The sequence below is a fragment of the Mus pahari genome, chromosome 2, assembly GCF_900095145.1.
Source record: "Mus pahari chromosome 2, PAHARI_EIJ_v1.1, whole genome shotgun sequence".
Taxonomy (NCBI): domain Eukaryota; kingdom Metazoa; phylum Chordata; class Mammalia; order Rodentia; family Muridae; genus Mus; species Mus pahari.
The window spans coordinates 27782505-27794392 of NC_034591.1; the positions used below are offsets into that span (position 1 = coordinate 27782505).

Consider the following 11888-nt stretch of genomic DNA (forward strand, 5'->3'; position numbering starts at 1 on the left):
TGGGTTGGTGCAGTGAAGAGAATGTGGCGTACAAAGTATGGGAAAAGGAGAAAACAGTGTAAAAATAGCCAAGAACCTAGATGATGGTGAGACAGCCACCACCTTCTGAGTCCCTGGGGCCAGACAGGCTAACTGTTGTCCTTGACTTGCTGGGAGAGTTTCCCTTTACTCAGTATGATGATCTGAATAGGTTTAAACCCCATAGACTCACATGTTTGAATGCTTGGCCCATAGGGAGTGTCACTATCAAGCAGTGTGGCCGTGTGGGAGAAAGTGTGCCACTGTGTAGGTGGGCTTTGAGGTCTCTATACTCAAGCTTTAAACACTGTCGACTTAGAGTCTTCTCCTTGCTCCTTTAGGATCAAGATGTAGAACTCTCAGTGCCTCCCGCACCATGTCTGCTTGCATGCTGCCATGCTTCCCACCATGAAAATGGACTAGACCTCTGAAACTGTAAGCCATTCCCCGTTAAATGCTTGTCTTTTGAAGAGCTGCAATCGTCATAGTGTCCCTCCCCAGCAATAAATCCCTAAGGCAGCTGCTCTCAGGTGCACTACAACTCTCTCTCTCCCCCATACTTGCTGCCTTGGAGGACGCTGGGCTCTCTACAGTCTAGATGAAGCACAGCAGCACAGGAAGGAATGGGAAGAGAGCACAGGCTGCTGTTCTTGCCCTCTGCAAGCACTTTGCCGATGGTGCACTTGTTTATCAGCCTCTGAAGAGGCAACTTCCAATTCAAAGAAAGGCTCTGTTAACACCCAGCGATATATTAATTTCTCCTATGAAAACGTAGGCAAATGCCATTTAAGCTAATTCTTACTATCTTACTATCTTCTTTCATTCAGGCCACACCCTCCAAAGTTTAAATATTTATTTGTTCCATGCATTTTTTTCTCATCATTAAATTGTAGAGCAAACCTAAACACATTGTGATTAAAATGATTACCTGTTGTCCCTATGGTTCTCTTAAATGACTAATAAAACCCAGCTAGAGTCAAATAGCTGTTGTATTACCTACAATCACTTTAGCCAGCCTTGAAGCAGACTGAAATTTGTCCTTCTTGCTATAAATTTAGTGACATCAAAATACAAAACAGAAAACCTTAAGACTAAAAATAGAGCAAAAATATGTATTCATGGAGCAACTATCTTCCCACTTTTTTCTGCTTGTTTCTGACAGAATGAACTGGGAAGAACACAAATGAGATGGATGACTTCTTGAGGGTAAAGGCAATCTCAGTTTATAGAAAGGCCTATTTGTCTACCAAAGTACACATGCAAAATATCAAGATCTGGGTCCTTTCAGAGTCAGCGAGATGACCGGAGATGGTGGAGGAATCACAGATCATATAACAATGGTGCTGTTTAGGGCATTCACTGCACATCAGGTATTACATCTGGTGTTTTACGTACACTAATACAACTAATTCACATGACAATCTTTCTCGGTGCAACACCACCACCATCATGGTTCTCCAGCTCCCCCCCTCCTCTTCATCCTCATCTGTTAAACCATGAAGAAAATGTGGCTGACTTCCAAGGAGCTGCAGGTCCCCTGACTGTTGGATTGGCAGCACAGTTCACCTGGGCAGTCCTGTTCCAGCTTGTCTGTTCAGCTGGTTAGCACACTGCTTCACACACTGGTGCCATGCTAAGGAGCATGGACCAAATTCTGGAGACACAATGGGTGGCTTTTAAGATGAAGAGTGAGGTATAAGAAGCAACAAGTTCTAGAGGCAGTTGGCGAGCTCTGTCAAGGCCAGAAGTAGTGAAATAAATAAATAAATAAATAAATAAATAAATAAATAAATAAATATTTTTTAAAAAAGTAATAATCGGAGATCACAAGCTTCCCTTTAAGTGAAGATCTCCAGCAAAACAAACAAACAAACAAACAAGCTACATGTCCACCCCTAAGACCTGGGCCAGGTTCTGGTGCTCAGCAAGGAAATAGAAAGGAACCAGTCTTGCCATTCTTGTTCTTAACTCTCCTATGGCTCCACTGGAAAGCACAGGTGACTCTGGGTTATAATATGAGGCTACAGATGGGCCTGGCCACTATCAGCTTTGAGCAAAGGTCTCCTGATGGAATCATAAACTGCCAGACTGTGAAAAGCCCAGGGGTAGGGATTCCAATAATTCTTCTTCTGCATGGTTCTCAGAGGAGGGGAGGATGGCTTAGCAGGCCTCCAGCTGCCATCCCAGTTACAGCACCTCATCACAGCCACACTTAAAGCTCAAGAACAGATGTGCTTGACATCTGGGTAACTCAGCAGAAAAAGCAGGTTTCTAATAATATAAGATGTCTCTGGTGGTCCCCCGGAAATTCATTTTAAACCACTCCGAACAGAAACGGGATGTGTGTGTCTGTGTGTGTGTGTTGTTTCTAACTTGACAAAACAGCAGTCCATTTTCCAGTCGCCTCAGATGAAATTTATTAGTGTGGTTACTTCCCTAATCTTCTCTTTTTCGTCTAGCTCCATCGGCACACGTGGCAATTCTTCCTTGGCACATTTTACCAGAAGGCTGCTAATGCGAGAAAAGATTTACAAGGCACAGAATTAACGCAGTATTTTCTCTTCAAATTTCACGGGCTGAAAAAATATAAATCACACAGTTTCTTCTCCCTTAAAGCAGCCAATGAGAACTGAGCTAGAGGAGAGGACACTGAGCCCTCCCAGGGAGCCTGAGCTACACACAGCATCCCAAAAGGAGGTTCCTGAGAGCAATGTGCTCAACAAGAGACCAACTCCACAGTCGTGTGCCAAAGAGTTTCTCATGAATACTTCCAAAATATTATGTAATTCTTAAGCATTTCAGAGTTGGCCAAGACTTGAAAAAAACGAAAAACAAAAAACAAAAAAAACAAAAAACAAACTTCTTATCAACACAAGCCCAATTAAAGCTTGTTTATTCCGCATAGTTGGTAGCAGCTGAATACCGAGGCACAAACTTTAGAAAGAAAGAGAGATCTGGGTTTGTACCTCTACCTGGTTGACATATCATTATAACGTTTGGCCTCAAAGTTGGAGCTCCCCATTGGTAAAACGAAAATGCTAGCTGCTGTTTATTTTGATAATCCAGAGAACAAACCTTTAAAAAGCACAAGATCCTCATCCTGTTTTACATATTCAAAACAGGATACTTCTCCCCCCCACCCCCCCACCCCCACTGTTCAAGCTGTAGCCTTGCACTGCTTCAGACTTCTAAGAGGCAATCCAGGTTGAGGAACTCTTTTCACTCAGAGGTAGGTAAGGAACACAATACTATACACAGGACATCATGCCTACCCTTGGAAGAGCTCTCCTTAAACAGGGACACCTGGACTGAGTGTCTAGCTGCCCCCACCTATAAGACAAATCTTCAATTGTTTATTTTATGTTAAAGTAAAATCTTTTATTTAAATATTTAAGCGCTTCTTGGCTTCTATTGTTAAGCAATTGTTTACAGTGTAGTTTCTTCTGGGTCACAGAGGAGCCATGGGACTGGGGCCGTGGGTCTGAAGCTCCCACTGCAAGGTTTGGCTTCCAACTGTTATGTACTGGCTGTGAAGTTGTCTGAAGGTGAACTTATCTTTCGGAACCTTTGATTCTATCCCTTCCTTCATGAAAAAGACCATAGTTACCCCTTCTTAGGGTAGGTATGAGGATAAAAATGAGTTTATACAAATCTTCATTACTGCCAAGCACACAGTAAATGCTTCAGAGGTGGACTTTAATCATCGTTAACACTGAACATTTATTCTCCATCCTCTTCCTTCACGGGAAACAGACTCCACAGAGAGGCTAAATAGCCTGTCCCACAGCACTGTCTGCAGCAATCCGCCCATGGTTGTTCATGTTCAGGACCAACTCTCACAGCAGGCTCCATCTAAGCCTTTCATATTTAGCTTTTCTCTCTAGTAAACAGACTGTTCAAACTTTATAGTGCAACAACACCGGGTGGGTGACGTCACACCTCCTACAGTGCCGATGGGCCATGAGCACCAGGCTCTCTGGAGAAGCCGGTGATCTGATCAAGCATGGAAGCTGTGGCCTATGCAAGTGTTCTTCTAACCATGCTACACAAGTCAAGCGGGTCCATCAAAGCAACAGGGTCTCTAACTAGGAAGAAACTCAAAACCTAAAGGTTCAAACAAAAGCATGGCAGGGGCGGTCAGCCCTGAGAAAGGTGGTGTAACCTACACACACCAGGAAGGAAGGCATGCAGGGTGGAATTTGGGAGGGAAAATGAATACACATGACACCCTTAAGCCTTTTGAGCCCAGTGGCAACCCTCTTGTGTTGTCTTACCCTCCTGACCTCACTGTGGAGGCCACTACACTTGTCCCCAAGTCCCCAGAGAGCACCCCCTTGCTTTGAAAATCAGATTAACCCCCACTGGCTATCATCCCTGCATGTAGCCTGCCTTACAGCTTCAGCTTCGACTCTCATTCCTTTCTCTCCACACCAGTTCAAGCATTCTTTCCCCCCCTCCACCTCCTCCTCCTCAAGGCATTGTCGATGGCTTCTGACTCACACTGCCCCAGGCAGCAGGCTCCTCCACCTTCCCAAACACACTATCCTGTTTCAAAGCCTCACTACAGTCCAGGTCTCCACAGGCTCTAGGGCAGGGACTCTACAGTGCTAGATTATGAGGCCAGGAAAGGGGAGGGAGAAGCAGTTGGGGTTTCCACACCTGCTTCCAGGGTCCCACGCTTTATTAGAAGTTTTGACCACAGTCTACGCTATGGTTCAGCATTCTTTTGGGAGTCTGAGTATTCAAACATAAAAAGGAATGGCACCCTTAAAGGTCTAAAAGAAAAACCAGGTCTTTTGATGGCTCTATTTTGTCTGGGGCTTCCCAGAAGTAAAGACTGTGAAGAAGTGTCAAACACTCTCCTGTTCTCTAGTGACTTTCCAGATGCTGGCCAAACAGTTGAAACTATGAGGTTGCAACTGTTTCCATCTGAACAAGGACAGCAGCTGCTCAAATACTACAGCTCCATTAGTTTAAACAAATTTGTCATTAAACTCTCCTCCGGGTTCCCAAAATTTGTCACCGTCTCAAGTTTGCTGAGCTCATCACTGTTCTTACCCAGGGCTCCCAGGCCTTTACCCACTTCTCACCATCCTCAGTTCAAGTGTGGGTCACCCCAGTGTCTGCTAAAAGCTTCCTCTGCTCCCCAAACTTTGGAGTGCCCAAGGTTTCTGCTCACTCTTGGTTTCCCACAATCAAATATCTGTCCTTTGAGTTCTACGATTTAACATCACACATGAAAACGTGAAGCAGGGCAGGAAAAATTAGACTCGAGGTAGCCCATTCTACACAAAATGAATGTTCTGCTGGACAAGAGTGGACCCATGACTCAAGACAGTTCACAGAGTAACTGTGGTGTCTTCAAATACGCACATGTTATTAAATGATGCCAATAAGAGTTATGAAAATGTCAATGGCTTTATTTTTAGCCTGAAGATTTCTGGGTTCATTTTTTTTCCTCAAGAGCTAAATATGAAGGAGGGCTCTCATGAGAACCCCACGGAATCTAGATTCGGCCACACACTATAGCAAGAGTCTTGGCTTAAACCAGCTAGCTGCCCCCCAACTTTCTTCTAGAACATACACAGATCAATGGCTTCCTGAAATATCACCCCATCATCCTCTAGATGTCACCTTGAGAACACGCCAGGATGGAGGATAACTGCTTTTTTTTTTTTTTTTTTTTAAAACAAAAAAAGCCTGAAATAAAAATTTTGCATGCAGGATTTCAACAGGCTAACTGGAAAATGCGTTATTTTTTTGTGGAGATTAATTTTTGTTTTATTAATTTGCCAATAAATACTTAGCCCCATTAACTTATGGCTTGTAAAATGATCTAATTTGCTTTTCTGGAATTTTTTTTCTTTCCTTTTTTTAAATTTCAAAAACAGATTTTTTTAGGAATCTCCTGCCAATCAATAGAAACAGAAATCCTTTAAGAAATGTTTCTGATGTTTCTGCTTTCTTTTGAATATATTCGCTGTCTCCAAAGTTCTCCCCATGGCCGAGGAGGCCCCTTGGGTTACCACCTGGGCACTGCAGAAGAGAGGGAGGGCACTGTAAGCCCAGGAGCAGCAATTAGTTGTTTCTGGAACGTTAAGAACATTTGATTATGGATGACTACCCAGCAATTGTTTCTCTCAGCCCAGCTCGGACTCTGGCGGGCCAATGAGCGACTTGATTTACTCAAGCAGGTCCCTCAAATCAAGGGACCTGTCAGGGAATTCATTCAAGTCTCAAACACCTTTGAGTGAGTTCAATCGGCCTGGAAACCCGGGGAGGAAACAAAGAGTTTTAGAGTGACTTTGGGGAATCCTGGATTATCTACTTAGCCTAAGGGTGACATGTTCAAAATTTACAAAAATACCTGAGTCATTTTCTTGTAAAGAAAGTCACCTGCCCTGAAGAGGGGTTTGAAGTCGGAGTCCTGGGACTCCTAAGGGGATCTTCTCCAGCAACCAAGAGTTGTGTAAAAAAACCCACAGTGGTCCTGGGGATGGAGCTACAGGGCCCTACACTGGACACAAAGAATGAGTACTCACGAGCTCACAATGTCAGTTTTCTCAACTCCCAAAGGCACTCCACGGAACTCCATCACTGGCACTCAGTCTTCCTGGTGACCACGGGCAGCGACTGCAATGTGTGTTCTGATTACTGCCTGGTAACATGCCACACTCTGTGCAGATGCCACCAGTTGAAGAAGAGAAGGCCAAATGAGCCCTAAAGCACTGCTCGTGCCCTCTGGTTCCACTGGGAACTACTTCTAAATACAAAAATACCTTCCCGTGTTCCTGGTGTTTGAGATGTGGCAGGGAGGAATTAAGCTTGGAATAAAAACACATGGTGAAGGAATGCCTCCTTCGACAGTGCTTGCCACTGTCAAAGCAGCAAAGATACACAGTGTGGGAGAGCATTTGCAGAGATAGTTTCGAATAGGCAAGAAACCTTATTTGTACCAAATTTTCAAATTATCCTATTTAGGAGACATGATGGAGAAATTTTTTATCTCATGCAAATTCAAAAACGTGAGAGAATGCCCAATATCTTATAGCTCCTTTATAAATCAGATAAACTCCAGGATTTCAACTACTGCCAGTACAGAGTATCACAGCAGCGAGATTATATTCTCTAAGTTTAAATTTGATCACTGTCCTCTATAATTATGAAACTTTAAAAACCAATTAAATTACATTTAAAGTGAAATGTAAAGCGAGCTGCTTGAGGCTTTGCTTTATATATAAAATGACTTTGTATATAAAGGCCGAGTCTCAGAAATACTTGTCTTTTTATACCTAGTACTTTCCTTTTTAAGAGTGAGCCTTTCCCCTGGGTTACCTACAGTATCACTGGTCTCTCTCTGGTCCAAAGATACACATTTACGAACACACAATGATTGTGTACAAGGAGCTCAAGGGTACCACTCCCTCGGCAATCCAGAAAAGGAATAAGGCATTTTCAGGGCATTCTGTCTTTCATCTAACTATATAAATGTCTATCATCTCTTTGCTTAGGAACTAAAATAAAGATAGGAACTAAACAAGAGTCTTATTACAGTCACCTTTTTCTTTTAAAATCCACCCTCTCGCAAAGATAAGCGACAGAAATTAAAAAACCTAGGTGAGTCCCAATGCTAATCTTTGTATATTCCCATTCTATTTATCCCCACGACAGACAGCTTCAGCCCCTGCCCTGAGGGTTCTCACAGTCGAAGCAGGTTAGATAAGTGGCTATTTATGAAGCTGGAAACAGGTGAGAGCTGTCTTGGTACCTGAAACGAGCTCTTTCTCTCTATGCCAGCTCACTCTCTTGTCTGGAAGTGAAAAGGAGCGTGTCTCTTCTCTACTCATCCCCAGCTCCACCCTCAAGAGGGATGAACTGCTCTTTATAGCCCACAGTGAGTCATTCAACACGGGGACCCCAGGAGCTCTTCTGTCCATGGGGTCAAAAGGTGAGGTCACACAGAGAAAGACCGAGATATAACCAGGGATCAGAATCTGCCAGGTGTAGTCACGGAAGAGAGAAAGGACCGAAACGTTAAAATCAAATCAACACAGGCAAACTGACTGCTGCTAGGTGGGGTCTCAAACCTTGAAAGACATCCTTGCCATTAATTTCAGTACCATGAAAGCCCATAAAAGTGGTGCAGAAAGCAATACCAACACTTGGACATCTTCGCACACCAGAGCTTCAAAGGTTAAAAGAAAAACAAACAAAAACATAGAAGTCGGTAATCTGGTCATTTTGGCCTAAGCTACTGTAAAGCACTCGTTGTGACATTAACCTTGTACTACATACATAGAAGCCATTTTATTTGAAAGGTTGTTGTCAACCAAAGAGGAAAAGCATTTCAAATGGAAGGTGGTGACCCTACAGGGGTCATCATTAATCACCCGGGGTCAAAGACCTTCAAAACTGTAATAGGAGGTAGGGGGCAAGAGGGAAGAGGGGAGAGAAAAGATCAAAAGGCCTTTGATGAGGGTTATCTACCTACACAATAGCACCTGTGGAATGGAGCCTCTCTGCAGTTGGAAGCCTCCCAGCTTCTAAGGTGACAGGGTTTCTGTTCATTAACTCAGCTCACTTGGGAGACTATAGTCAGCAGATGGCAGAAGAGGCCTAGAGGTCTCTCATGGCTGTCACTTTCATTGTGCCTCAGTGGAGCACGAAGCACTATTTTCTTTTCCAAGACTAAGTAAGCACTATGAAGGGAGGGAAGAATTGTGGCTGGACAAACAGTAGTGGGCCGACAGGAAGGTCCTTACAACTCCTCATTTTAGTTTATGAAAACATACGAATCTGTTCTTTGCAACAAAGCAAGCATAGACAGGAAGTTGGGAGTAAGCGTATGTTTCCTCAAGCGAAGACAACAGAATAGAAGGTCTGTGGGATTGCTGGTTCAATGACACAGGCATCCCTTACTCCTGTTAACACTGTTTAATGAATCTTCCATGTCAAAGAAGTAGGTGGACAGAGAGACCATCGTAGCTATTGCAATGTGAATCCAAGCCTTTCATTCACATGAAGGGAGGAGGCAACTAATTCAGGGTGAGGTGCAAGCAAGGCTCCAGTGAACGCTTGGTTATCTGCCTGACAGGGTTTTCCTGATGCAGTGGTCTTTGCACCATTCCTGATAGGCTCCTTCCAAGACCCTCAGTGGGTGCTTGACCTTAAGACAGTCCTAACCTTGGATGTTCCATTCTTCCCTATATGTATATACTTCGGGCAAAATGGAATTTACAAATACGACACAGCAAGAGGTGAACAACAATAACACTAACAAAACAACCGTAACTATGTACAGTAATTAAAGGCATATGAACGTGGCCTCTCTCCAAGTAGGGTAGTGTATTGTCTTCGCATAATAGATAATGCAAGCGGATGCAACGCCTCAGTGATGGGAGGGAAAGAGGGAAGTGGCTGCGAGATGCAGTGTTGCGATGCTACGGACCTGAAGAGACTTAGGCAAAACAATGACTGCATTTTGGAGCAGAACCATGAGCAAGTTCACAGGCTAGTATACTATTCACAATTCGTGAGGAGTTGCTTGTTTCTGGAATTTTCTAGTCTGTATTTTTAGAACAGGGCTGACCATGAATAACTGCATCATGGAAAGTGACACTATGGGATTGGGGAATCACAGGACATTCCAGGAGACTCAAAACCTCTGAAGCAAGCTGTGTCTTGTTCCTAGGGTACCTCTCCCTGGTAGATGGGGAGTGGAATACTTCAAGAACACAAACAAGGCGCCTTTCAAAAACTCACTAAAAAAAATGTGTATAAAAATAATTTATTATTTTAAGAAATCAAACACACAACGGAGCAATCTAAATGGCTTTCAGACTATGGGCTGTTTTGATTTGCCATGCCCTAGATGCCTACAGCCTACACCCATTAGCATGGATAATTGAGAATCCGCTGGATTTCCATTTGAACACAGGCTCTCTAATTCATTTCAGGCTCTGAGATGGGAAAGCAAACCCTTGGCTCCGACTCCTTCTGCACAAATGTCGCACTGCCCCGCTCCTTGCCACACACTAACCTCGGTACAGTCCAAAGAAACCTTCGTAGCGAAGCACCTTCTTAAAGCAGTCAAAGCTGTTTTTATACATGAGCTCGCCCACGAAAGAGCCGGTGGATCGCTGGTTCTGCATCCGAGTCTTTACAAGATCGATAGGATACACAGCGGTGGCTCCGACAGCTGAAATGAAGGGATACCAGTAGCTCAGCCAGAAGTGAGGTGATTTGGGTGAAAGAAATAGGTGGGTAAAAATCAAAGAAAGGACTGAAAACAGAAGTATTTTTTTATGCATAGATCTACTGAACTATCTTTGTAGACTTTTAATTTTTATTCCAGGGTCCTCTGATAAGAGAATATCACTAGAGTTTAAATTAACAGCGTATCAGGAATAGCGGCTAGCCTCACAGAAGGGTGCAAAAATGATCACTTGTAGGCTGCTGAGCATGCCCGCTTGGCTCTGGTCCCCACCTAATAGATTCAGGCAGGCTGATAACTGACTTGGGGAACAGCGAAGGTAAGCAGAAGACCGAAGGAACAGTGACAGTGCCACTCATCCATCATCACTAACCTCCAGCAATAGAACCCAGTCCAAACCTGTAGGCTGACTCTGCGAGCTGCAGAAGAAAGGGCCGAGCAGCATCACCCGAGGCCTTCTGCTTCACGCGTGCCGTAAGCAAGCCGGGAAAAGAACAGAAATGCGTACGGTCACTTAAAATATCACTCGCCAGACTCTCAGTCTCATATAAATCCAATACATAAAGGAGATCTAGGTGTGAGTCCATCAATTCCTTATCAATAAAAGTGCTAAGCATGGCTGAGATCATACTGGGACATAAAATCACCACGAGAAAAATAACGTTATAACCAATTTTCAAGTGTTCAATTCTCGGAGCGATCATAACAATGCCAGTGTAAAAAAAAACTACCAAGGAGACATCGTTCTTGATTCATCAGAATCACTGGCCCAGCTTTTTATTTGTCTTTGTTTTAAATGGTCATACTCGGATTAGTAAGAATTATTCAAATGCTGTTCTCAAACTCACTGTTAAACCAAATAGGAGCTTTTGAAACTATAAGGACATACACCTAAACGCTTAAGTTGAATTTAATCTCTGATGCTGCGATTCTTACTTAAAGTTACTGGAGAATAACAGGGAAACACAGGAAAAGGGGAGTCGGCTCTTTCAAAAGCAGCACTCAGTGCAAAACTTCTGGAGCTACACTAACTGACCAGGGTTCAAATACTGTACTGGTGAACACAGAGGCACGCCTTTACTCTCCGTGCTTAGGAGGCAGATCTCTGAGATCTGGGCCAGCCTGACTTACATAGCAAAGCCAAGCAAACCAGAACCACAGAGGGAGATCCTGTCTCCAAATTAAATAATAAAAATACTATCACCCTAAAAAACGAAAGTACATCATTTAAAAATCGGTATCCTCCAGGAAGATCAGATGTTGGCAAAGAAAAACGTTCACAAAACTCTTCTTTCATAAAGAAAATGTAAGGAGTGGGAAAGATGGCTCAGTGCTCAAGAGAGCACAGGCTGCTCTTCCCAGGGATCCAGGTTCAATTCCGGCACCCACATGGCTGCTCACAACCTTGTGTAACACCAGTCTTAGGGATCTGATGCTTACAGGCTTGCATGTGTTACACCCAAAGACACACAAAGAAGGTAATACATTTTAAAAAGGAAAGAAAACTAGCTCAAGGCGCATGGCGGGTGGGCAGGTGTTTGCTATATTCCTTTTGTCTTTATTAAGTGTTTGAAATATTTCATGGCATTTTCTTTACATATATATATATATGTATATATACATATATATATATATATATATATATATATATATATAT

General features: G+C 43.4%; 1 protein-coding gene across 2 annotated transcripts in view; it reads right to left on the reverse strand.

The window, feature by feature from the left end:
• Slc25a13 (solute carrier family 25 member 13) overlaps window positions 1–11888 on the reverse strand; it is a 179779-nt gene that overhangs the window by 57657 nt on the left and 110234 nt on the right. Inside the window, exons 10-11 of one of the 2 annotated variants that reach the window (XM_021189155.2) lie at window positions 10605–10692; window positions 10058–10216 (exon numbers count right to left, since the gene is read on the reverse strand). In XM_021189155.2, the coding sequence (XP_021044814.1) occupies window positions 10058–10216; window positions 10605–10692 (247 nt within the window). The remainder of the gene's footprint in view (window positions 1–10057; window positions 10217–10604; window positions 10693–11888) is intronic. The other variant, XM_021189161.2, reaches the window with a different exon arrangement.